Source organism: Sturnus vulgaris, chromosome 11 (genome assembly GCF_052056855.1).
Source record: "Sturnus vulgaris isolate bStuVul1 chromosome 11, bStuVul1.hap1, whole genome shotgun sequence".
In the NCBI taxonomy this organism is placed as follows: Eukaryota; Metazoa; Chordata; class Aves; order Passeriformes; family Sturnidae; genus Sturnus; species Sturnus vulgaris.
Window position 1 is genome coordinate 15,187,689 of NC_142253.1, and position 27,296 is coordinate 15,214,984.

General features: G+C 42.2%; 2 protein-coding genes across 3 annotated transcripts; both read right to left on the minus strand.

Moving 5' to 3' along the window:
- Positions 1-2,839: 2,839 nt before the first annotated feature.
- Positions 2,840-20,094, minus strand: LOC106849209 (inter-alpha-trypsin inhibitor heavy chain 4). Of its 2 annotated transcripts, XM_014869665.2 has the most exons (22): positions 19,941-20,094; positions 17,786-17,946; positions 17,266-17,370; positions 16,198-16,360; positions 16,006-16,116; positions 15,793-15,921; positions 14,829-14,945; positions 14,090-14,258; positions 13,039-13,155; positions 11,412-11,593; positions 10,824-11,006; positions 10,117-10,256; positions 9,389-9,537; positions 8,902-8,934; positions 8,260-8,292; positions 7,782-7,841; positions 7,422-7,460; positions 6,847-6,960; positions 6,075-6,249; positions 4,550-4,704; positions 3,684-3,786; positions 2,840-3,178 (listed from the first exon to the last, which is right to left on the minus strand). In XM_014869665.2, exons 1-22 carry the CDS (start codon positions 20,013-20,015, stop codon positions 3,103-3,105), a joined length of 2,589 nt encoding a protein of 862 aa, XP_014725151.2. In that variant the 5' UTR covers positions 20,016-20,094; the 3' UTR covers positions 2,840-3,102. The 2 variants fall into 2 exon arrangements, with proteins under 2 accessions (XP_014725151.2, XP_088027717.1); XM_088171591.1 differs by lacking the exons at positions 2,840-3,178; positions 3,684-3,786; positions 6,075-6,249 and having other exon boundaries at positions 4,571-4,704.
- A 1,973-nt stretch (positions 20,095-22,067) lies between these two features.
- On the minus strand, positions 22,068-26,132 carry MUSTN1 (musculoskeletal, embryonic nuclear protein 1). The gene is made up of 3 exons (XM_014869666.2): positions 25,877-26,132; positions 22,633-22,753; positions 22,068-22,412 (listed from the first exon to the last, which is right to left on the minus strand). The coding sequence occupies exons 1-3, from the start codon at positions 25,883-25,885 to the stop codon at positions 22,306-22,308; spliced, it is 237 nt and encodes a 78-aa protein (XP_014725152.1). The 5' UTR covers positions 25,886-26,132; the 3' UTR covers positions 22,068-22,305.
- Positions 26,133-27,296: the final 1,164 nt, after the last annotated feature.

Genomic DNA, 27,296 nt, shown 5'->3' on the forward strand with positions numbered 1-27,296 from the left:
ATTTATATATTCATTTTTTACTGCAAGAAATTGCAAGCTCTTACTTCTAAAACAAAAAAACCAACCAACCAAAAATATGTTCTCTCCCCACTATATTTCTTATTTACTTCAAGATTTCTTTTAATCAAATCAGCCACATAAAGGCAGTTATGGTTTCACATGGCAAAGCAGAAAATTCCCCAACAGCAGTAGGACAAGTAAAGTCATTACATGGAAAACTAGAATGCAGAACACAAAGAGGAGTGTAGTGGGAGAAACAGATGATAGAAGATGTGATAGGTTAAAGTGAAAGAACTTCAATTCTTTCAATTGCAGGTAGAGGTGAACAAAAATGCAACAGAAAAATGAAAGAGGAAAAAAATGAGGAAAACTATACTTACTGTTAAATTTATGGGAGATACAGGCCTTTTTTGAGGAGCAAAATCCTTTACTGAAAGCAGTTTTGTAGAAGAAAAAAAATAGCTGAGGGGAGAGGCTGTCACAGTGGCTGCAGATCTTTGCCTGCTAAATCCACACAGAAATGTTGAAAAAAACCAGTCATTTCTACAGAAGGTAATAAGTGACTGAAAAATGAGGAAGGCGGGGTGAGCAACAGGAAGGAGGGAGAGAAGACCAGAACATTGAAACTAGTAAGTTTAAATGGTTCTTAATTTTTATTGTAAGAGAATTAATTAGATGGAATAGAATGAAAGAAAGGAATGATCCATTTTGGATCCTGAGACAGGAGCTGTGGCACTGCCCATGGGGGCTGTTCCCATCCTCACTTGCTCCATTCACACAATAGAGCAGAGCAGTGGACAGCAGACCTTGACCTACTTGGCTGGCAGAGTTTGGGCACAGGGCAATCCTGAGCCAGCCAGAACTTTCCTGTTTGGTTTATAGGGACGAGGCAAATCTCTGGAGTTCTTGTCTGTGACTGAACTGGGAGCCACGAGTTGCTCTCAGGGACTCTGGTGTGCTTTTACATTGTCTCCTGTTCAATAAGCCCTCGGAGATTCCTGCAAGGCAGGAGGTAACAGCACATGTAGGTAATAGGCAGAGAGAAGCAGCAGACAGATGCTCACAGTTAGGTAAAACATTTACTCCTCCTGCTGATGGCTACAGTGCTGGTTAAAAGAGAACTGTGGGGCCATATCCTGTGAGATATGTATAGATCTGTTACATATACACTGGCACTATTTTGTATTGGAATTAGAAATTACAAAATGCCAAATATTCATTACTCTATCTGCCCTTCATCTTCTGAGCAAGGGAAGGGAACATAGGAAACAAGAAACCCACCAGAACTCACTTGGGGGCTTGGAAAGCACAGGAGGAGATTAAACAACAAATTAAGACACAATTCAAGTGAAGAGTGGCATGGCACCCACTTACAGAATGGAAAGCACACGTGCAGAGGGGAAGCAGCACTAGATGGATTTGGGAGCTGCAGTAACCAGGCACACCAACAACTTCAGGCTGCTGCAAAAAGCACAGAAATCTCTGCCAGCACTACTTGTCTATTCAAAGTCAGATAAAATCTTTGAAAAATGTGAGGAGTTTCTATCATACCTTAATAAATTCCCTGGCCCAGAGCTTCTTTGCAGCAAGGGAGAGCAGCATTAACAGGGCAGCAGCTGCCTGAGACAGCTCAGGCACTGCAGTTTGAGTGCAGCTCTCAGGCATTGCCTGCACCTGCTTGAGCCTGACTTAAAGCAGAGGGTCCCAGGTGAAAGCTGCCCCAGCCATGAGCCACTGCTGCCTGCTCAGTGCTGCAGGAGCTGACACACAGACACCCCACAGCTCAAAGCAGGGAATATTTAATTTGCAGCAAGTCTGATATAACCCTGGATCAACAGCTTGTGATTCAAATCCCAAGTTAATCTATAATGGAAACAATCAGATTGGGAAGCCTGTTTTTGATGCAGTGAAGTGAGCAATATGTTGCTTCCAGTTTCCAAATTCCACATTGTTTGTCATGTAATTTGTGCAGCAAAATCAGCACCTTGAAAGTACAAGCAATTCACAGTTCTTTTACAAAATAGGCTTCTAATTACACAGTTTGTTTTAGCTTATTGACTTTGGCAAGAAATTGTTTCTCTTTTAGTACATTGCTTTAAAATAAAAAGGTTTTTCCAGTTTATATTATTGGCAGGATAGAAAGCAACTTCTGTTAAACTGCCTACAATGCTGGCATATTTATGGCTTCAAAGATAAAAAGGAACTGAAATTCTAAAACAAAATAGTTTTGGAATTAAAACTTACAAAAAGCAGGAGACTGAGACTACAGCTTGGATTTCATGGGCAGAGGCTTCTGTGGGTGTGTTTACTCTGCAGTGTCACCTCCGTGCACAGCAGGTTGGGTTTGAGATGTTCACTATTTGTAAAACACCTTTCAATGTTTGCAATATGTATGAAATTGTGCCAAAAGAGCTGCTAACTTTTGGGGTTGGAATGCTGTGTTTTGCAACCAGAAGTTTTGCAACCAGTCAATGGCTGTTCTGCAGATGTTTTCAAAAGGGAGCCTCAGAGCCTTTTGCAACAATGAACTGGAGCACAGCTGGTGTGGGTTTGCATCCCACACAGCCTCATTCACTGCTGATTTCATGAGCTTTGAATGGTCTGACAGAAGAACCTCCAAGAGAGCTCTGATACAGCGATAAAATAGAAAATGAGAGACACGGTAAACATGCCTCAAACTTCATGGTGTTTTCACAAACGTGTGGTTCAGGAACATTACCATCTATAAGTGGGTAAAGTTTTAGAAATCTATTACTGTTTGCATGACACATTTGTTGGCTTGGATGATGCCACTACTGATTTTTATTTAGAAACCTAAGTCCACGTGTCCATATCAAACTGTGAGCTGATAGTATCAATTTTATTTCGTTCATTCACATAAATCTTCAACAACAAAACCACATTTCAGATTAGAAATAATTTTCAAATAGCAAACAAGCAAGTACTGTCATATCTTGAGGGTATAACTATTTCAAGGTAAAACATTTGTGACACATATATAGAGCGACAGTAAGGCTTTAACTGTGTGGTTTTCTTGATGAAAGTATCAAAAATACTTGGAAGAGCTTCATTTGCATAATTTTCTTCACAGAATTTTTTTTTCTAGGGAGTTAGATCTATTGACCAGCAGGAAACAGGTTCACTGGCTGACTCCAGCCTGTAATCTTTCTTGTACAACCTGAAATGAAATCAAAACAAGAGAAATTGTGATAACACAATCAAAGGGCAGGGCCAGAATTGCCCTGATATGCAGATGGCACCAGGAGTCACAGCACCTGCACACTCACAGCATTTATTCCCCATTACAGATGTGTGCTAAAAGCAGTGGAAGGATAGAACATTTTTCTCGTGGTAAATCCACCTGAGGAAACGCCCTCCCTGCCCAGGAAAACAATGCAAGCTGTACCCCCAGGGTGTAATTATTTCCCTCAATGAAATAGAAACCTTGAGCCTTGTAGCATCACTTAAACAACAAATGCAGGCTGTTGGGGAAAAACTAGAACACAAGTTTTTTACACCAAAGAGGAATGTTCTTACAAACACTCCTCAGTTTCATTTCTTTTAGGAGAGTTCTTACAAACACTCCTCAGTTTCATTTCTTTTGATCTCTGGTATTTGCTGATAAAATACATCTCAAAGCACAGTCATCCATCCAATCCCTTCCCCTCCCCAATATCTGGTACCTGGAAACCTTGTGCTCAGATCCAGACACTCTCAGGAGTCTTTCCACAGCTCTCTGATCATTGTTGGAGTTACTCTCAAATTGTGCTTTTGAATAAAATTGACCTAAGAACAGACACAGAAATTATTAAAAAATACAAACCAGCTGAGTGTTGCTGTTTGTTTAAGCCAAATGGCAGCTCTAACACCAGGAGAGCAGCTCTTCAGCTCAGAAAACAAACCAAAGATCATGTTTGGATGTTCCATTTAGTAAGTTCAGAAAATTCCTCTGTTTCATCTGTGATCTCCTATTATCCCTAACATTCTCCACAGGAAGGTTCAGCCCTGCTCTGATGGTTTTTCACAATTATTTCTTCCTTGTGTTTTTTGGAATATGGAGCCTCTCCAATTGCAATGTTTCCAAAACAACTTCAACTTAGGTCTCACCAGGATTTTTGGAGCCAAGATGTTCAGGAGCAGCTGGTTTTCATTTCCTAACCATGATTGTTCACAATTTTATGTCCGTTATTTACAGTCTGTTATTTGACATCAAATGAATTTTCTGCATCAATCATTTTATTCCACAGCACTGTTGAGGTTAAGCCCAACTCTTGTTTCTGTCTTATTTGAACATCTTCTAAACCCATAATGGGCTACTTAGGGTTGTGCCACTGGTGAGTGGAAAAGCATTGTGTTACATGTTTTATGTTTCCAGGCTGAGACCTCCCTTTTTTGGGATTGCTGGGCAGTGAAAGCTAAATGTCCAAAAAGAATAAATTAAATGCAAAGTTTCTCAAGAACTCCCTGAAACAAACCCCCAGCTGCACTCTCATTTCAGGAGCTGAGTTCCAAGAGCATTCTTTGCTGCACCCATCCATACAATACTCACCAAGAACTCCAGTGACCTGGTCTGAAAAGTGGTCAGTGTTCAAGAAGTAGAGCCCAAGGAAATCATCTAGAAACTTGACCAAGGAAATTTTTACTGTGACTGTACCAGGCAGTGATGCTGTAAGACTCCCTTCCTTTTCAACTGACACTCTTAGCCTAGGAAGTAAATTATGAAATTATTTCCAAGAAGAATGTGAATAAAGAATATGTATTTAGCTAACTGACATTAATTGATCAAAATAATTTCATTTTTGCCCTTTATCTCTTTGCAATTGCATTTTTCCTGATCTTTTATGTAGTTATTTTTAAGCTAGAAAATATTGACTACAATATCTTTTCTCTCTGTACTGCACAACAGGTCTTGCAAATATACCAGGGGACAATTTTTTTGCTGATGAATACACCTTATTATCCATAATGATAATAATGAAGAAATGCTTGGATGGGAAAAAAAAATCTCACTGTTTTAAAGAGAAAAAAGGTAGACTTATAAAATAATTCAATCTTTTTTATGAACAAGTCCATTATTTTTTCTTAGATCTTTCGTAAGTGTTTCAGACCTTGCCTTTCTTCTGACCTATTAATGTTATTGTGATCCCAGGTGGTTTTGCAGAACACAAATGTCACTGTCATTTTGCTCCCTGCAGGCAGGATTAACAAAGCCACCACCAAAGTGCTGATGCAAGAGCTCTGGACTGGATTGAAGCAGGAGGATCATTCTGCTTAGCAAATTATATTGGGAAATAAATCCAGCGAGTTCCTGGCTCTGTTTGGGTTACAAGAATAATTGAAAGCAGTTGTTGTAGGACTTGTTATTGTCTAGAACTGCGTGTGGGGGAGCAGTGATGTGTGTTCTGTCTGCTCCAGGCCGGCAGGGGATCCTTGTGGAGACTCATTCCAGCAATATAAAAAGGCTGGAGGAACCAGCTACACTCAGCCCTTCCTGGTGGCACTGAAGGATCCTGCTCTAATTACTCTAACAAATAAAGTCTGCTTATAAAGTATCCCTTCTCCTACAGTGGACATTTAGCTACAGACAGCTATTCCAAAACTTTATGCCTGCCCGTAAAAAATGTCAGTTTCCCAGATGGGAGTTATTGCTAAAACTAAGGAGAAAGAAAACCCCAGTCTGTGTGGAGCCGAGTGCTGTATAAAAGGGACAGTAAATGTCAAAGCCATCACTTGGCAGCACTCGCTCTGCCCTGGAGGAACACAAAGTGGCTGCTGGTGGCACCAGGCTGCTCTGCATGGCTCCTTTCCTTTGGAACATAAATACATGGACAGCAGGATGATGGTGCAGTTGTTCTGGCTCTCTTTACACGGGCATGGAGAATTAAAATCAAACTTATTTTCTTCTCCAAATTTGAAATGGAGGATTATGAAGATACCCTGCTGCTACTCACACTGATATATTTGCTGGAGAAGGACATTTGGAAGCACTTACTTCAGGTAAATGGGAGAGGCCTGAATGAACAAATATCTGACACATTTTCAAGTTTAGGAAAGGACAGGGAGATATTTCTTACCCCTGGATGGTGGTGGAGGCTGACTTTGTCCATGACAGCCAATCGTTCTTATTGTTGTGGCTTACAAGGATTGCATGAGTGTAGACATGGATTTGCACAGGGGGATTCTCATAGTTTATATCAAACTGCACAAAGTGATTTATTCCATCTCCAAGCTGCCCCGTCACAGTGAGTCCTTTAACACAAATTTGTCAGGTGATTCTTCTCTTAAGGTACAAGTGATCTTAATAAATCTGCTCCAGTTTTGTTACTGAAATGTTTCCAGGGTCTCAAATCTAGTTTTGTGGGACATTTCTGGATTTCAGCTCCACATGCCCCAAGACTGTTTAGATCCTGTTTAACCCCATGCTTCCACCTCCTGCTCAGAGATGTCTCTGTTCCATAATCAGAGCAGGTGCCTGGTGCCCAGGCCATGGCTTCTCAAGGACAGGACCACAAAAATCTGCTGTGCATCAAGAGCATGCACCTTTCTGTTGGCTCACAGGGACCATGAGGTTTAAGGTCTCTGCAGCCCCAATGGCTGGGTAGGAGAAAGCCCCAAGGACTGAGGAGGATGTGACACCAGGAGGAGAAGGAAACCCTCAGCCAGACTTGTGCCCTCAGCTGTTGCACCTCTATTAATATTACCTAACAGAAAGGAAGAATTTACCACAGCCTTTCTGGTCAGTGCAAGATTCTCCATGAGGGGAGGTTTTTTCCCAAAAACACCAACTGCACTCACAGACCCAGTGACTCTCCTTGTCTTGGTGTTGGGTTAACATTGCTCACTCACCTTGCCCTGGATCTGACACCAGGTGGACAGAGGTTTGTGCTCTTTTATCAATATTTAAGCAGATTCTTTCATTTTGTCTGGGTAATTGCAAGAGAAGTTGTGGATATTCATAGGCTGAAAAGATGGAAGAAAAATATCAGCAACCAAAAAAATCGAGCCTGTGCCCCAGCAAAAATAATTTATAGACTTATACCTAAAACAGCAGTTACAGCTTTTATAGGATAGAATGATTAAAAAACAAAGTAATAACTGTTGAAAAGCACACCCAGGCACAGCATCTTGAATGAATGAAACCAACGGATTTCAAATATAAAATTTAATAAGGACAATGAGCCCCTACAAAGGCTTAGGCTGAAGATTTGTTGTATTGCATTTCTTATATCCTCGAGCCAAAGAGGTCTTCTCATGGAACACAGGGATATTTTCTATTTACATGGAAAGAACTAGCCAAGGTTTGCAAGAAGAGGTAAAAGATTTTCAGAGTTGATGCAGCCAGAAAAAGCATTGTTGCATGAAGAAGTGTACATTACAGTTCCATTAATAATTGAAATGGGACTGGGATGTGTGTCACTTACCAACAGGTTGTGTTTCTATGGCACCTCTTAACCTGGGAACTGAAATAATTAAAATTTGTAAGAAGAGTTTAATTAACAATTTTCTCTAAGTCAGCTGATGAACTGGAACAATGCTGGACAGAAGCCTTTTCAGCAGAGCTCTTCTCTGATGACTACAGAGAGCTTTGCCCAAGATGAGAGGTCCCAATGGGGAGCAAAGCACAACATGCAGTGCCTGTTTCTGTCAGGATGGACCATGCCATGAGCCCGTGCTCATCTGGAGCTGTGGGAGGCTTTAGAGCTGTGTTTTCAAGGGTCCCTGGGCAGTGCTGAATGCAGCACACCCAGCCCAGCCCCTCCCAACCCGCTGTGAGCAGTTACCTCTGTAGCTGGAAAACATCATCCTGCTGCTGCCAGCTTGGAGGTCAGAGCGCCTTCGACCTGAAAGAAAAGGGTTTTCCCAATGTTTTTTTGCTTTGTGTTTATGCCTTGCACGTCCCTTCCCTCCCTTTGTTTGTTGTCCACTGACTTTTCTGGATACCCCAGGACTGGTGAATTATTTTGTTTTTATATCCATTTCTTCCAGCTTACTAATACATACTTTTCCAGACCTTTCACATTTATTTTCAGGAGGTATGTTTTTTTTATTTCTGAAAAGGGACCAAGATTGTTTTCAAAAGTTTATAGTTCATTATAAAATATCTATGGACTGAAATACACATAATAAAAACTAAATTGTATATCAAGTGGGCATCTCCAATCCCAATACATTTATTAGACTAAGGTTGATATGACCCTATATATGAAATGAACTTCATAGAATTATTCTATAGAATAGAAACAGAGGAGGAGTACTTACCAGGAGATGACCCACTGTCCACTCTACGAGAACCTGGAGAAAGAAAAGAGAGTGTTCTGTGTTTTACTCCTGATTGCACTGCATACCTCACAGGAGTGGTTCTGCTCCTGACCTCCCCAGCATCACTTGGAAAGAGGCAGCCTCCAAGAACTGGGCAGCATTGTCATTGTCTTGATACATTTCTGTGAAAGAACTAGAGCAAAACCAAAGTTCTTCACCTATAAAATAATTATTCGAATAAATGAAGTTTTCAGAGAAGAAAAAAATACCCAAGTCATCCTCAGAAGGCATTCTTGAGCAGGATCTTTTGAAAGATGCTTCACACATGATAAGAAGAAGCAGAAAGCATCATTAACACCATTGACTTGAAGAACTACTTTTCCTCAAGAGCACAGATAATTTTGACCTTTGAGGCTTTCTTAATGGAAGATTTTCTCCCTTTGACCCTGTTATTGACTCAAAACCTACACAGACTGTGGCAGATATTGCTTATAATTTACTTCACACATTTTTTTCAAATGTCAGATACTTCCCTCTATAGAACAACCACCATGAACTCTTTTGCTTGTTTTGGTTTAGTTGTTTAAAAATTTTTATTAGAAACCATGAAAATATGCAACTGGAAAAGAAGAAAACATTTACCTCGTACTTGAAGACTCTCAGACTCCTCATTATCTGTCAAGAATAAGAGGGGCACATGAGTGTCATAGTCAGCACTGAATTACTTTACCCATGTGAACCAGAAAACTGGGACAAGGGCTTCAGGTGATGAGGTTTTTTATGTTAAAGGATGATTATAAAGAGCACCTGCAAAACTCTGACTGAGGCCATGCTTTCCCCCCTGCATTGATTTTCCCACTTAAATGCTACAGAGAAAAGTGTGGAACCCTTTTGCATTGTCAGGAATGTAATAGTAACAGCTATTAGACTACCTTTAGTTAATATTTAAACAAACTATTCTCCATTTCAATTGTAGTTCCTGTTTCATCACTTCACCTTTCAAAAAAATCCTGCCAGCCAATCCCTGAACTCCTGCCTCCAATTTGCTTCATTCTATCTCTATCAAATGAACTGAAGTGGAAGTCAACAACAACGAGTCAAGAAGAGCAGAGTGTTTCAGTGTTTTTACCAGCCTCGGTGGGTTTGTTTGCCAGCTCCTCCTTCTGCTGGGGTTTGGTGACCACCATGGAAGTGAGGGGTGTGACAAAGCTGTACTGCAGGGACAGATCCAAGGCTTGGGCCTCCAGGGCCTTCTGGTCCTCATCTTGGGCTGAAATACTGAAGTCTGTGTTAATGATGAAGCAAAAATGTGTAGAGACTATGAACAAATCATCTCCAGATTCCTTTACATATTGGTTGTGTCTCCTCAGATATTTATTATTGAGGGGTCAGTAGTCTTATGGGGATAACTCAGAAATTATGGAAATGCTAAATTCTTTGCAACACTGGAGCCTAGGTATGGTTTAAATACATAATAGATCTGTGAAGGATCTTATGGACGTGCATATTGTTCTGCTCCCTAGCTATTGCCATTTCCTTATCTACACACAATATTTATGGGTGTGCAAGAACAGCTCAACACATCCATACAATTGAAATCTATTTCATAGTAATGTCATAAAGAATGTGTTACATTATGTGTTCATATATATAAGAAATTGTAGTGCTACCAAAAACTGAACAGCACTTCATGTTCATCCTACAGTAATGTAGTATTCTCCCAGTATCTTATGGTTTGCATACTGTCTGGAGAAATAGTTCTGTTTCTTTGTATTTTCTGATCATATCATTTGTGAATAAGGAATTTGTGTTTTGAGAAGTCAGAAGTTTGTTATGTGAAGCATTAAAATCACTCACGCTTTTTCCAGAAGCTGCTGAATGCTCAGGTAAGCCCACAGTCTCTCTATGAAATTCCCAAAGATGTATCTTTGATTTTGGAACACTTGCTCCTTCTCTTTGACATTTGCTTCTTCCTTAAGAGTCAAGTTACTCGTGTGCTGAAGTGGGAGAAAACTGACCATCAAAAGAACAGCTCCAGACTTCATTTACAGTCACATTATTAGACTTAAAATAACATCTTTCTGTACCAGTTGTCTTTCAATTTTGTTCTTTCCCATTGGAAAATGAAAATCCAAAGTATCTAAAAAGTATGTACTTTAGATATGTATTTCTGGACTTGAAACAATGATGAACAAAAAGAGGTAATTAAATTATATTTCAGCATTTTTGAAATGAATAGTTGAGGTTTCCTGCTTCATTGTAACTATAGAAACCTAAAAGCCCTTAAAAGGCAAAAATATTTAGATTTTGTTAAAGAATCAAGAAAATTTAATTAAAATGATCGTTTGCTTATTTTTGGATATTCTTCAAGGTTTTTCTTTTGTAGCAAATTCAAGAGAGGGAAATTTCAGTAAATTATCTAAGAGTTCAAACAATAGGAAAACAGCTGAACTCCTAAATGCAATGAATATATACTAAACACAAAACACTTCTTGAAGCCTCCTATTGTGCCACAAAGACAGAATGGAGAGATATTTTTCACAATTAGTAAACTAAACACTTACTGACTGAGCTTTAATTTCCACTGGCAAAAGATCCAGCTCATCACTAATTTTTCCAGACACTATAATTTCAGATCCCTCAAAAAACAGCTTGAAATTGTTCTTGGTTAATCCTTCAATGGAATTTTCTGGATACTGCATTTCAATTTGCATTAATATTGGGGTAGCCACTTCTTGATAAAAGCCCTGAAGAAAAGCAGTGAGACAGAGAACACACACAAATGACAGCAAAATTGTGCAAAGCAATATGTTGAATGTCTAAAGCCCCTTTAAAAAGCTTTTCTTTAATAGTACAAGACTACAGCAAACTCAGAAATTGTCCACTTCCCCTGGACAATTTCTCTTTTTACAGTACAGAAATGTGTCATTTTCCCACTTTGGCTGAATGGGGCTGATTTGAAGACTTTGAGTTGTGGATACGTGGAAGGCACAAACCCTCAAATATCCCAAAACTGCCTTCCTCCCTCCACTAAAGTAACAGCTAAACTCAACCCCAACATTTCATTTAGGAAAATCTGTGATTTTTCTGCTAGGACTAGACATAAGCTGTAGCTGAGAGATGATTTTCCTGGCACATTCCTTACTCCTGACCTGGAGCTGCAGGGCTGCATCAGCATTTTCATAGATACGCCGTGCTATTCCCCCATTGCTCAGGGCCATTTTCTCCAGGAATTTGTAACTGACATCAAACCCAAAGCCAAGGCAGAAAAGAGCATATTTCCCATTGATTGCTTTCTGAATGTTTTCTTGAATTACTTCCACATTTCTCTCACCTGTAAATGAAACAAAAACACCGTTGTGGGTTTGGGGCTTCTAAAATGCAAAAAGACTGCAGCAAGTTAATGGAAAATTCTGCCTGAAGTTTAAAAAAATAATTCAGAATAAAATACTAAAAAGATAGAGGATAGAATGCTGGTAATTAAATTGGAAATGAAAGCACAACTGTGCATATGGAATGCCAGAAAGTGATTCTCCTCTAATGACTTTTACTAGGCTCTACTGATGTTGTCATGGCTAAGTGCAAAATATTTTATAGGATTACACGGCCAGAGGAGGTTTTTAGAGCAGAAGGGGCACACACTACAAGTTAACAACACGAGGGATGGATACACTTCATGAAGCATTCAAAAGACAAGTACCATCCATAAAAATTATGTGTGTCAATTCAGAGAAGAATGGATTGGTTAATGGTGCAATTCCAACAAACTGCCAATGAACTCAGCCATGCTTCTCTCCCAGCTCCTTTGTGTGACAGAGTAAAGATTTTCACACCATCATCTTACCCCATTTGAAGAGCTGCTGATGGCCATGTATGGAGAGCTTCTCCATCAGCATTTCCAGCAGAAGCTGTCACTGCCTGTAGCAATATTGTGGGAACAGCTGAGATTTTTTTCCCTTTCAGCTGCTTTGCTGAGGAAGGCAATGTATGCAATAATGCCTGACACTCCACCCTGGCCTGATTTCCAACTGCTGGATGTGAGAGACACTCACTGTGGCTGTGCTGGGGAGGCAGCATTGTGAGCTGAATTTTATTAAAAAACCCAAACAAAATCAACAAACCCCAAAGCAAAATGGCTCACACAATCTAAAAGGCAGATTGATCTTATTAAGGGCTTACAGATCAACTAATATTACTGGTCTTGGAATGATGCTGGTGCCAAACAAAGCTAAGACAAACTCCTGTTCAAGACAAGGGAGATTGTGCCATTGCACTGGGAGTTGCTTATTTCACCTGATATTTCAATCTCAATCCTTTAGTTTGTGCTGTCACAGCTGATCACTAATGAAGACATGGCAAAGAATACAGAACAAGAAGCACCTTGAAATATTTCAAGATTGAGGCACAAAGGGTGAAGAAGCCTCTCTCTCAAATCAGACACAGTGTCTGCAGAATGTCCGTGTTTTGTCTCCAGGTATTTTACTTCTCTGTTTCAGCTGTGCCTTGAGTGTCTCCAATTCCCTTGAGTTTATAAACTGGGAAGCCAACGGTATTCAACAAAACAATTCCCAGCTAAAGGATGTGCAGTCAGAGGCAGGCAGGCTCTGCCATCACTGCCTACAGCCCTCTCATCATCCCCCTCTCCAGACCCAGCAGCAGCTCAGCCTGCACATTCCAAAGCTCTTCTAAAACACAGGCGAGGTCTCTCGAGACTGGGATTCAAGTGTAAAAGACAGAAAGATGAAAAACCCCAGGGGAGGCTTTCATTCATTCACTCACCAGACGTGGGCTCGCCGTCTGTCAGCAAAATAATCATGGAGATGGTGTGCTCGAGCAGCCCCTCGGCTTTCCCCAGCACGCCCACGGCAGCGAGCAGGGCACCATCGATGTCTGTGCCTGCGAGGAGAGAGCAGGCTCGGCTCACCTGGGCGGGACAATCGTCTGCAGGCACTGCTGCCCCTCATCTGCACAAAGACTCCTGCAGGAAGCAATCCTTCCAAGAGAGGAGGATTTAGGGGCTTAGCTACTGGACTTAATTCCCGGGTGTTATATTGCAGGGCAGTGCCAGAGTGTTCTTTTGGGAGCATTTTCCACACATATGTCATGGGAAATACAAACATGTCTAGAGCCATTAAAAAGTGCTTAAGTAAACACACTGTCAACTGCTAACTTATAGTTAAGAAAAGTTTCCCTGCCTTCTATAAGAAGTTAGAGAAAAGAGCTGAGCATGGTGGGTTTATTGGTGTTAGCTCCTGGGATAGGAAACTTCTGTTAATACTGACAGAGTAACATGAAAGGGAGACAGAGATGTGCTTAAAACTAAACAATAACACCAAGCACACTGACTGATGCACCGACTGAAATGCCACTTGTCTGTTTTGCCTGTTTTATTTCTGTGGCACGGCTTACAAAGGAGTTTAACTTTGAATGTGGTTTTTTTTTGTTTGTTTTTACAACGGGACACTTGATATAAAAAGAAAAAATGTCAGCAAATTGCTGTCAAATGAATTGCTAATTTTCTGTAAAAATAACGTGCTACCAAGGAATCTTCTAATTGTCTCCGTGATAAAATAGGAAACAAAACTTTGTGGCTTGTGTGGTTCATAGATGTGCTGTAAGCATCTCTTATATGACTGTACCTATCTCACAATATAGTCACAGTCTGTCCACTTACAGGCTTTCTTTCCCACTCATCACTTAAAAGTCTTAAAAACCTACTTGCTTTGTAAGCACTGGTGGTAGCTCTGGAGCACTATATAACTAGTAAAATAATTATTTTCTAGGCAGTTAATTCCACTGGGTGCATATTTGTGGCTACAAGCATGTGTACCTCCCCTGGCAGCCAGAGTCTGCACGAAAGCTGCAGCACTGGCCACGTTCTCCTCAGTGGCTGGCAGCAAAGAGCTCTTCCACTCTGACACTTTGTTGTTGAAGGTGATAAAGCTGAAATGATCTTCTGGGCGGAGGTCCTGCAAAATCTTCAACAGGGCATCCCTTGTCTGTTCCAAGGAGAAAACCATGATTTGGATCGTTTCCATTTCTTTGCCAGGACTGGGATTGAAATTGCAGTGTAGTGAGGGGGGTCCCTACAGCTCTGTTCCAGATGCAGCCCAATGTCTTTGTTAAACCCTAATGCTAAGTTTCAGGTTGAGACCATTAGAAATAGACAATTCACTTAACTTCAGACACAAAATCCAGCCTATGAGGGCTGTAGGGGGCTTGTCTGCTCTCAAGCAGAGCTACATAAACAGTCATCAACAAGCATAAAACAGATAACAGATAAATTAACTCTAAGCTTCATTAAAGAAAAATATAAACACAAAAAAGTTCTGCAAAGATGCAGAAAGCTCTCTCTGCCTCAATGCTTAGTACCCATGAAAATAGTTGTGTCAGACAAGAGTTACTCTTTAATAATTTAATCTGTGCACATATGTATTTTCAAGCATTTCTGTAAGTATGAACATTTTGCTGTGTACAAAACCAGAGTGGGTCTCAAATTAGTTGCTTCCTCAGAAGGCTGGGGTGTGTGTGACTGCTGCTAACAGAGGTCATGCTTTGAGGGAAGTTACCTGTTCAATTTTTCTGCCTCTCATGGAGCCACTTCGGTCTATAACAAAGATGACATTTTTGGGAAACACCTGCATTTCTTGGGGTGCAAAGTAATGGACAAAATATCCATTGACAATCTGAAACAGAGAATATGAAATCATCCATAAAAGTACATCTAAAGAAATAAAGGTTAAATCTTAACATTCTGGCATAGCAAGAAGTGGAGAGCATGTTCAGCATTCTGCTCTTCTCGATAAGCCCAAATCAAAGAGCTTAAATTAAAGAAAGTAAAATGTATTTCCTAGCTGGAAGCAAGACTGTCTGTAGAGGGAAAATTACCAGAGAGCAGCATGCATACATACATATGGATTAGACACCTCAGTGCCATATGTATGATATATGCATATTATCACTGTGTATCATATTACCTCTTTATCATTACCTATGACTACATCTTTGCTGAATGACTGTGGCTGCCACCTTTTAGCACACCAGTGTATACTTCATCAGTAAAATGACATGGAAAATACTCTGTTTTATTCCCTAGAATATGCATTGGTTCATAAATATTTGTTAAGTTCCTGCTGTATCTAGTTATGCCTCAGTTATCACAGAGACCAAGCATCATTTTTAGTTATTCAAATCACATTCCTCTAAACTTCATTTACAAGAAGCCACAAATACACTTTGGAGGAGCCAAAATAATAAAAAAGAGTGTAAAGAGACATCTATGAAATACCAATATAGATTTTGTATTTGAATAAAATATGAAAGATTGATCTTTCATATGTGATCTGTGTTTGCAGTTAGCTGGTGTCTCTGGGGATTTACCGAGTATCACCCTCAGTTCTTGCTGACCTTGGATTAATGGGAAGAGTTTTCCTGTCATTCTTGGTATTTCAAAGCAAATGTTGCTGTTTTGCTTATTGCACTTCACATTCGAACTTATCTGTGATCTGTAAGCATTTTCATTTCTTTTTTTACCTGTATATCCCCTGCAGTGGCTTCTCTCTTTACATCATAACGCACAACAAAATCACCATTGAGAAGCGTTTCATCAAGTTCAGAATTTTTCTTCTGTTGATCTAGAGCTGGCTTAAATGAAATATGAGCCTGCAAAGCAATCAGAAGGAAATATTTAAAGCAATATAACCTAGAGCTGCCGCTGGCAGTAACCTCGGGCAGCTGCTGCTTTACCTTGGTTTCGTTCACGTCTTTGGTGAGCGCCTCGCTTAACTCGTTGGTCATGAATGTGCTGTCAGTCTCCAAGAAGTGAATGCCCTGGGGCTCGAAGATGTGCACGTCGATCTGGCAGCACAGAATTCAGCATCAGTGTGTCAGAGGGAGCACGGCTGTGCTAAAGCCACGGCTGCTCCCTGCTCAGCTCACCTGGAAGTGTTTAACGAGCTGCTTGGGTCGCACCTTGATGAGCAGCTCGTACTTGCCCAGCTGCCGCTTCAGCAGCTCCTCGTAGGTCAGCTCGAAAGTGACTTTGCTGGCAGCCGCGATGCTGACAGACACGTGGAACTGCTCCAGCTTTCTGTCTGTAATTCTGGGTTGGGGAAGAACAGGGGTTTATCTCCTGCAGGGAAGGTTGGTGGCCAAGAGTTTGTGAAGTGTGTAAAATAAAGGCCAAGGGGCCACATGGGATTAAAAAAAAAGGTAGCAGTAAACATTGTTCATCACAGAGAAGATTTTTTACATTGCAGGTGCTATTATGTACCCCACATATATTATATTAATGTGTCGTGGGTGCAAGCTGAGAAATGGAGCAGAAACCCCTGCATTCCTCAGATTGAATACCTGTGAAGCACAGATTAAAGGCACCCTGAAACTGTGATATCTGTTCAAAGCCATGGTCCTTTGTGCTTGCCAGGACACGGACTCAGCACTGAGCATCATCCCAGCATGGCAAGGCACTCTCAAATGATGGAAAGCCAGGCTGGATGGAGCTCTGAGCAGCCTGAAAGGTGTCCCTGCCCATGCAGGGGGCTTGGAACTGGATGATCTTTAAGGACCCTTGGCTCTGAGATTAGCTCAACTGGTCAGAGCATAGTAACACCATGGTTGTTGGTTCAGTCCCTCTCTGGACCATTCACTTGAGAGCTGGACTTGATGGTCCCTGTAGATCCTTTCTGTAATCTGTGATACAGTGATTGTATGACAGCAAGTCCTAAGGCACTGCTAAACAGGGAAGCTTTCTACTAGAGCCTATTGCAGGACCACCTATAAATCATATATATATGAATATATATATATATATTAAAATACTATTTTTTTTTAAATATACATATATATTCAAAGACACACTGTCCCTCCCAGCAAGAACCCAAGACTGATTTTCACATTTGTCCCCACTGAGATGTGGCTGTCTCCAGGATTTCATGTGCCTCCAGCCAGCCAAACAGGAAGCCAAGGAGGGGTGTTGGAGCAGCCTTACTCAGAATAGCAACGTACTTGACGAGGCCAGCGCTCTGTCCTTGTGACACTGCTGTGTTGTACTCATTCTGAGCAGCAGCTTTCTCCTTTATTATTCCTGGGTATATTTTACCATCGATGGACCTGTTTGGTTTCCATAAAAATTAATTAGTATTAGAAGGAATGCACTGGGGAAAGGAACTCAACAGAAGATTTTTGTGGCTCTCTGGGCATGAGCAAGGGACACTGTTTCTTTCAAATCCCTCCCCACCCAGCAAGATGCAAGGGACCACCACCACAACACAACCCTTGTCCTTGCAGGCTCTTGAGGAGGGTGCAGCAGGAAAAACACCACCACTGAGCACGTCTGTCACCCACCCTGTGCAGCAGGCAGCCTGGCCCTGGGCACCTCTTTTCTATCTGGCTGCCTACTACTTAGCCCCACAGAGCATTTTTTGCGGAGGACCCTCTTTGTGCTCTTTGCCCAGCAGCTCCTGAGCAGAAAGATGAAGCCCCTCAGAGCTGCCTCCTTCACATTGCAGGTGAGGACTGCTCCTACATGGAGAAGTTGGTGATGAAGGCTGTCTTAGGTAGCTCCACTTCAAAGGTGGCCTCTCGGGACTCATTGGCTCGGTTGACAATTCTGCTGGTGATGACAGTGTGAGCAAATCTTGATGTGACTTTGCAGTCCACATGGAGGCTGTAGATATCAATAGCAGGCTGGGAAAAAAATAAACAGACTGAGACAGAAACACCCAGGTTTTGCTCCCAAGCAGTCCTTACCTGGATGGTGCTGTTGGAAAAGTTTGATGAAGGAATGAACTGTTAGAAGGCCTGGCTGGAACTGGGGAGGGGATTGTTCTGAACCAGTCTGCTTATTCCCATCTCTGCAACCACAAACACTGACCCATGCAAAACCTGCAGCCACATCTGCATTTTGCTGTTCCACAGAAGCTTCTGTTGGACCTTTTTCTCTCCTTGGCTTACAGTGAAGCTGCTGCTGAATCACCCCAGCCATCACCCAAGATTTTCCAAAGGAAGATCAGAAGCCTCTTTCAGCCTGAACCTGGGAAGGGCCCCATTTTTTGTGTGACTGTTTATTTGCTCTCCCAGTTGTTGACTTTGCTCCCTGTTTTCCAACTTGGTACCTTGTGTCCCACAGGATGTTTAGCAGGTTTCAAACCCTGCCTGGGCCTCTCACTGGTTGCACAAGCAGAGATGCCCTTTGAGCACTCATGTTTCTCCTGCTCTGGTTCTTCCAGGGCCCCTGATGCCCAAAGGAGGAGGGCTCCATTCTGGAGCTGCCTGGAGCATCCCAGAGGGTGGCTGGGCTAAGAACTTCCTGGAGCACGTGTCTACATGGACACCTCCTTTTCCATTTGGGATGTCTCTCTAAAGGTCCTACACACGTTTCAGCAGTGGCACTAGAGAAAGGCTGATCTGGGCATCACCAGCCTCACAACAGTCCAAGAGCTGATTAAAATACAAAAGCTCAGCAACAGATTGTATCACTGCACTTCTGTTTTTACTTTTCCAGCCTCCAAGTCTTTTGAATGGCTAATTGATCTTTAGCTATTTTGATAATTAATCTCCTGTACTTTGCTTGCCAATTAATAGCATCCAGTGGCCTCTTCTCTGTTAGGACACTGGCTGAAATTGAAAGTTTGTTGCCCAGCCATGCTCAAACCTGCCCATAGCACATTCAGAGCAAGGTTTTTGCATAAGGAACACCAAGCCCCAAGCTGTGGCTCACTGAGGCAGTGTAGGCACGTGGTGGCCACTGCTGCCCACTGAGGAACCTTCCAACACAGGAGGAGCTTGTCCTGTGCAAAATTTACCTGGTGCAGAATCCACTCTGCTGCCAAGTGCCCAAGGGATGCTGCAGGGAGGAGGATCTGCATCTCTGCATCTCCTGCACCCACTCAGCCCCAGCAGCATTTTAGGCTGTGGCCAGCACAAGCCAGGGGGCAGGGGGATGCAGCACAGGGAGAAGCTTTGCTGTGCCCCTGGTGAAGGAAGCAGAGAGGACCAGACCTAGGCATGTACCCAAGGGCAAAGGCACTGTGGGCCCTCACACCCCGTCCATGGCTTCCTGCAGAGCTCTTGGCTGCTCCTGAAGCAGCCACAAGGCTTGGCCCTGACCCCAACACCTGCCTGCATTTCAGTTCCACTTCACACTTTTCTGAAGAGGCACAATGGACAGAGAAACCATCTGACTCAGAGCTTCCTCATGCTCTCTGATACTGATGTTTTTACAATGCCACCAGTCACCACTGTGATGGTACAAAACAGAGTTTTATCCTCCAGACAGTGCAAATAACTATCTACTTTCCTTTTTTCCATTCCATATTTATTATTAAACACTCATCAGAAACCTCCTGGCACTGCATAGTGCTTGCTTGGTCCTGTGTCAAGATCCAAACCTCATCTGCCAAGGCAGAGCTACTGATCTCCCAAATTTGATCTCTTACATCCTGAAGGAAGAGCAAGACCAAGCACATCTGCAAATGCTTCTTGCTATGTTTGTACTATAACAGCCCAAACAACCAAAAAGACCTTAAAAAGACCCAAAACTCTAAAATCTCAACACAATCCAAAGTTCCCCAGGCAGTAGTTACCAGAGGAGTTACCTGCACTTCCTGGCCAGTTACTGAGATATCACCACATCACCAAATGAGCAAATGAGATATTGATAATAAAAATAGAGCAAATACCTTCTGATCAATAGTTTCTGCTAATACTATGAGCGAGGAAAAGACCATCAATGCAAGCAATGTTCTCTGCTCCATTTTGGAAAAAACAAATTTTCAAATGAAATCTCTGTTTATCTTAATCCGTTAATGAGTAACTTCTACTTGGGGATATCATGTAGACTTTGAAGAGACACGGAAATTTAATATTTACCCATTAAACATAGGTAAAACTCGAATTGGTTAATGCTTATTTTTCCAACAGATCTTTGCTCTTAAACATTAGAATTTTAATGTTTCATAATATATAAAATTAAGAAATCTCTATATTTTTTTTAAGATTAGATTTCACTGTGTCATGTCAAATCCCTTGGGCAGATGACTTGGTCTGTGCCACAAGCTTCAGGAATCTCTACCATATCCCACAGAAATAATTTGAAAGGGCATATCCTTAACATTATCACAAGCACTTCAGAGATTTGGAGATTGCCAGGACAGGCAACATTCACATGAGATATTACAGCTGATGGCTTTCTCAGCCTTGGTGCCTCCCTGCCCAACAGGCCATGATCCTCAGTAGGTAAAGCCATTCATTGTCATAAATTAACACAAAGATCCTGTGGAAATATAAGCAGCTGTGTTTTCTCCATGCCTGTTTTACAAAGTGTCCACGTGGAGAGCAAGCTTCTAGTGGCCTCAGAGTTGCAAGCAGACACAAAAGCAGAGCTCAATAATTTATTACTTACCAGATGTCTACAAGTTCATTACAAAGAATGTGCTAAGCACAGCCTGGTCTTACAAGGCTTGTGCTTTAAGTAACTCTTTTAAAAAATAAACTTTATTCCTCTGTCTCTTTTTGAGAGATAAATGTCTACTAAGGAAGGCAGGAGTCTCCCTTGAAATGGCAGATGTAAACTCCTTCCCTTCAAATTATTATCATTTGAAATTAAGGAGTTCTCAGGCAAAGATATGGGAATAGGAATAACAGTTCTTTACTAGTATGTGTAAATAGAAAAAATCCAACCAACCAAACTACAACTTAATAGGAAAATTAAAATAAAATGCAGTACTACAAAAACACTGACAGAGTCAGAATACAGCCTGACACCCTGTCAGTCACTCAGGGTGTTGGTGCAGTCCCATTAAATGGTGGCTGCATCCTCCTGCAGTGACAGATGTGGTTCTGTTGAAGCAGTGATCCTGTAGAAGGTGCAGTTTTCCTCTGAAAGGTCCAGTGGTGATGTGCATGGGCCTGGTTTTCCTCTGGAATCCAGTGGGTAAGGGCTGCTTTGGTGTTCCAAATCTCAGATTATATTCAGGTAGGAAATGCCTGGCTCCTCCCCCTGGGTGCAGCCTCTCCCAATGGGATGATGTGATTTTATCAGTCCTGCAGTGGCACTCAATGGCCCATTAACAGGAGATATCTCCCTGGATGGAGGATGGGTCATGGAAAAGATAAAAAACACTGCCCTACGTGGTTTTAACAGCTGGTGCTAGAATATATATGCTTTTGGTTACATCCTGCATTGAAACCCAAGACATCCTCTCAGGCAGAGTGTTTATACTACTTGCAAATACCATATCCTTTATAGCAGGACACATATATATATATGTATTAAAAGACAAAAAATTAAACTACTATACATTCTATTAACTTGTACAACTCATGTAATGCTTTAATCCCTTAAAATACACAGGATTAGACTCTTAGTGGTGTAAGAACTGCAGGAGCCAAAGCTTTAATTAAGTGGATCTGTCATGAGTTTTCTAATGCCCCTGTGTAAAATCACACGGATGTTAAAGAGCTGCTTTTGCTGCACAGATTTAGGCTGCAGTGTCAGCTCTGCCCCTCACATTTTTTAGATGAGGTCCACATTAAAAGACAGGACGACCAAAAAAGATGCCCAGTCCTTATTGTCACACTTGGAAGCAGCACAAGCAATTGAACTCGACAACATCCTGGAAATAGAGCTGTTTGCCAAATTCCACTTTTCTGGCACATACCTTACATGGCTTCCCTATAGAATCTGTGGGGGACACAGAGGTTTCTGTGCTTTGTTAAATCAGCACCAACATCATCATCTGTAGTGCCAAAGTGCCCACGGAATTAATCTGAGCCCAAACGGAAATGAGTCACCACAATGTGCCAAGTTGAGTCCAACAACCTTTTTTTATTAAACAATTATAGCAAACATTGTCCAATACACAGAAAGAAAGCGTGTTATAACAATGAACATGGAGGTTTTACTCTTTGACATGAGTGTATTCCCTACTTAAGGACTTACAGTGGAAATTAGCTACTTGAGCCTACAGTGACTTTAGTGTAAGGAACAGAAATGTTGAAAAATGTTACAGCAATCATTTGGGTGAGACACATCCAGCTCCAGTGTCAGCCAAAGACGCTCTTGGCTGGCTCGTCCTTCGGTTTCTCAAAGACTGTTTCACCGCCTGTCCGAGCCCGGCTGAATATAGAAGGTGCTGCAGAGCCCATTTGTTCTTGGAGAAGAAAACCACGAGAGACAATCAGTGAGATATCACCCAAATTTGGGGAGTAAAACTAGTGCTGCTGAAATACATATATACACCTTTGATAAATATTTCACTTGTCCATCAGATGAACAGCAGGCTGCTGTTCCAGACGTGACCCTTTCACTTGAAAAGGGCAATTAAGTCAATGTCTTACTCTGCTTAATTGCTTCCAATCAAGAAGACTTACCACACTGCCTCATCACTTGGTAGGTTTTGGATTTAATTTCCTGGTTTTTGGTAAGGTTTCCTCTGGCTCCTTTGAGGTCTTCTTCCTTCACTGGAGGACGCTTCTTTTTCACAGGGGCTGGCTAAGAAACAGACCCACACATCAACATTTTGTGTCCAAAGCACAGTGCACAAAGCTGCCTCCACCCAAAGGCTACAACATACAGAGCTGCTAACACAATATTTCACCTATTCCAGTTCTAAGATCACATGCTCAGCTACAGATCTTCCCATAATCACAATTTCACTGCCCTTCCCAAAATCTTTTGTTTTATGCTAGAACAGCTCATCCTTAAATTAGCACCCCAATAAGTTGGCATGGCCCATGAAAGCAGCTGTGGGAAAGCTGCAAGGTATGGGAGGGACTCACACTGTGAACAGATTTTCCTTTCCTGGGTGGCTGATTCACTGACACACTAAAGCCACGAGAGAACTGTTTCTTGTGGAGAAGTCTCCATGGCATGGCAAGAGAGAGTCCTCTCCCTCAGTGGACTGAAAAAAGACTATTCCAGAGGTGGTAAACTGACTGAAAGTCCCAGGTTTTGTCTCTTTACATTGCCAGTGGAAAAGAAAAGAGGGTGTGGAGGGAGGAGAAGTGTTCTGAAAGTTTATTCTGATTTTCTTACAATTTTTCTTTTAATTCTGTTAATAGTTTTCTTTTTGTACCCTTTAAGGTTTTGAGCCTGTTTTGCCCTCCTCCTCCTGATCTGTATCTCACAGCAGCTAATGAGTAAATAATTCATAGTGGGTGCACTGGCATTTGGCCAGCCCTAAACCCTCTACACTGTCCAGCCCTGTCTGCTTATTCTGCAAGACCTGCTTGGTAATTCAAAAACCTGTCCAATATTTGGAAAGGAAAAATCACTTTATTACTTAATTGTGCCTCAGTCTACTTACTACTTTGGGAAACTGGTCAGAGAGATTGCAAATCTGGACTTGCCTTAAGTTGAAATAAACTCTTGACACATAGTTAATAATCTTAAATTTAAGGAACAAAAGTGTCTGAGGACTCAACAGGGCTCTCTACTGAACACATCTGAAGCACTGGACTTGGAACTTAAAGAAGGAGAAGGAAATCTAATACAGAAACAGATGCATCATCAGGTGGTGCACTGCAACAGCCAAGTACTAATCTGTTCACAGTTTATCCTACTACAAGGAAATAGAGACAACATTGCTTCATATCAGCCTAACCCAATCTTTAAATTAGCACTCCACACTCAGACACAACCTTACTCTGCAGCAGCCAACACCAGAAGCATTCCCCCATAGTTTATTATTTCATGGACAGATTTTCAGTGTCCCACCAGGCAGCCCTTGTGGCAAGATTCAGGGGCACAGGGATTAAGAGGAACTGAAGACCTCCACACTCCAACTCTAATAGATTTACACACTGAAAGATCAACAAGAAACTTCTCTGATGATTGCCACATACACAAGGCTTCTCATACTTGGGCTCTGGCAGGGGTGGAGCCCACTCAGGCACTTCCAGGCACTGCATGTGAGGCTAAAAACAGCTGTGGAGGGAAACAAATCCCTCAAGGCCTACAAACAGCTGGAGCAGAGAGTCCCAGTGAGCTTGTAGAGACAGTGCCTGCATGGCTGGCTCTTGGATGGCTGGGCTGGCTCCACTGGAGCCTTCAGCATGTTTTTTGCCTGCTGCAAATTCCTGGGAACACTCAGAATAGCTCACTGTCAATCCCACTTGTGTGTGTTGTGGGAAAAAAACATATATGAGATCTCAGGGGAAAAAACACTGATGAGTAGCCAAAGCAAGCGAGGGGAAAGGGTGGCAGCAAACCCTTAAAAATGCACAACAGTTCGTGCATGGTTGTTCAGCTGGTGAACCCAACATCCCCACAGCCAGGGAGGCACCTGTCCTGTAATGACAACTTGTATGTGATGGGAACAGTCCCTCATGCCCATGGCACTGCCCACAGGCAACCAACTGAGGAAGGGAAAAAGCCCCTTGCTTTGTTAAGAGAAATGTGAAACCTGCAAAGGGTCTTCACCCATTATTGGCAACAGACAGAACTGTGAGGCTTCTTCCCACTGGGACAAGGGAATTCCTGGGGACAGGGTGAAGAAAGGTGGCACAAAGATAAAGCACAGGCTGAGCAGAGCTCTTGAATGTCACCCAGTTATTTTAAAATAAACCATGCTTTGATCACAGAGGATTTTCCAGCAGGACAGTTGCTGTGGATTAGTTAGTCCCAGCTGAAGAGCAAAGCTGGTGCACAGAGAGGTTACGGTGAGCCCTGGCCAGCAGCTGCCCCTGTCACAGCCCCACCACTGCTAATTGCTGCCAGAATTTGTGAGCAGGGTTTGCCAGGAGCCATTCCTCATTGGCACAGGCATGCAGCCTGTGCTTTATCTCCTCCTGTCACAAGTCAAAAAGTGCTACTTTACAAGACATACAACTGGGTTTTAAGTCCCATTTTCTTTGGAGTAAACAAAATCAGCTGAACTGAATTAATCTCTGTGCTCTCCTACTCTCTCTGTTCTCCTACTCTCCATCCCACAATCCTGTGAAAGTCTCACGCTGAGGAGAGGTCTGCCAGGCACATGCAGTTTGTGTTGCAAATGTAACATTTACCTGAAACCTCACCATTTCTGAGCTCATTTCAAGAGCACTTTGAAACACTGATTATCGGGGAATGCGTTGAAGACAAACCATTAGTTACAAAATGAATATGAGTGCTCATTTTATACAAAATTTCAGTCTCAAATATTTTATCCTAACAGTTTAATTTTCAGTCACAATCATTTCTCCTGCATGTTAATACACTAAGCTTTACACAAGGACATTTCAGCACAGCCACCTCTTTTCAAAACAGAATTTCAGAATCACTGCCTGAGAAAGCATGTTGGAAAGCAGAGATTCCTCCTTCTGTGAAACATCACAAAGCAGAGCAGGGGAAAGGATTTTTCTCTTTCTACACAAATAAAAATTCTTAAGGTAAACCAGAACATTTTAAGGCTAATTTATTTAACCATGTAGAGAGCAGCTGCTCACTTTCTTCACCATCCTAAGAATGTATGTGTTAAAATATTTTAACCACACAAAAAGAAATCGGCAGAAAAGCTGAATTCACTGGTTAACGAGAGGAACTCGCTAATAAGCTTTTCCAAGGAAAGCATCCAAACCAGTCCCAGGTTTGCCAGGGGCTGCTCCGAGGGCGGGCAGCGCACAGATGTCCCCGTACCTGTGACATAACTGCGGTGCTCCCTCGCTGAAATCCCTCCCAGGTCGCTCCCGACTTTGATTAAATCCAGCCCGTGAGCTCTGCGAGCTCCTGTTGTTTTCCTGGACTTATATAGAGCATCCGAGTGAAGTCACGGGCTGGGTCATGTTCCCCAGGCAGTGCCGGGTGATGGGGGCTGCGGGAGGATGATGTTGTTGTTGTGCGAGGTTTATTCCTGGCGATGACTCGGGCGTGCAGCATTCCCCGGGCTGGGCTGACGGGGCCAGGCAGCTGCGGGGAACCCTGGTCCCTACAGAACCCTACAGCTTCCCGGGGAGTCCGCCGGGGCTCTATTTATATAAAGTTTAAAAGGCAAAATGTTGTTATGGATACAAAATTGACTCTGAAACCCTCTTGGGGGAGGGAGGGGGGGAAAAAAAGAGTGGGCATTGCTTTCCCAGCATAACAAAATATGTGTTTTCTAAAGATGATATAAACCTAATGTCCAAAGCATAACTGTGCCCTGAATCACTTCTGCACAGGGATCTTTAACGGGAAAGTAGCGAGACTCTTTTAGAGAGTTAATAAAGTAGGGCATGGCTTTACCCTAACAGCTCCATCTCAGATCATGCTCCAGTGCTGGCTCTGACACAACCGAGAGAGTAAAATCACTTTCTAATTCCAGCTCTATTAGCAATTTAACCATTTCACCCACATCTGTACAGAACAGCTTACTCAGACACGGATAAACGTGGTGTTCCCCACTGCACTTGCCAGCAGCAGTAAAACCTTTCCCAGGACTTTTAATATTTGCTCTCTAAACAATTTTTTAATTAAGTAAAGCCCTGCTATCTGAGCATGAATTCTATTTTCCATTACTGGGAGAGGTTTAAATGGGAGACAGTTTCCCTTTTGGTTTTTTACATTAAATCTTTACATCATTAAAAAAAAATCAGCTTCTGTGACTGCACTCACCACCTACAAAGAGCCAGGACTCCAGACAGGTTGGTTAATGTGAGAAGGGCAGGCAGGGCAGACCTCCAAACACCTTCCACTAGACATCAACTGTTGTAGTGCTAGAAATCTGTGGCCTTTCCTCAGGCTCTGCCAGTGCTTTTAGGGTACAGAGAAGCACAGAAGTTCACAAAAAATTTGTTTTTCACTATGAAAACTTGACATCAAACAACAGCTCCAGCGCTGTATGAGCAGGACTGTGGGATCTGTCAGCGGTGAACTAAGGCCCAGGGCTCCCAGTGCCCAAAGTGCCTTTAAGCTGAACCCTCTCCAGGCCTGAGATCTTCTCCTTTATTGGGGGAATTCTTTGTAGGCTAAGAAGCAGTTTGGATGTTACGTCCTTAGCTATTCCTTAGGCTGATTTTCTATTTTAAACCCAGTGCCCTTAGTAGGCCAACAAAACAGAAGAATAAAACACTGACTTCAG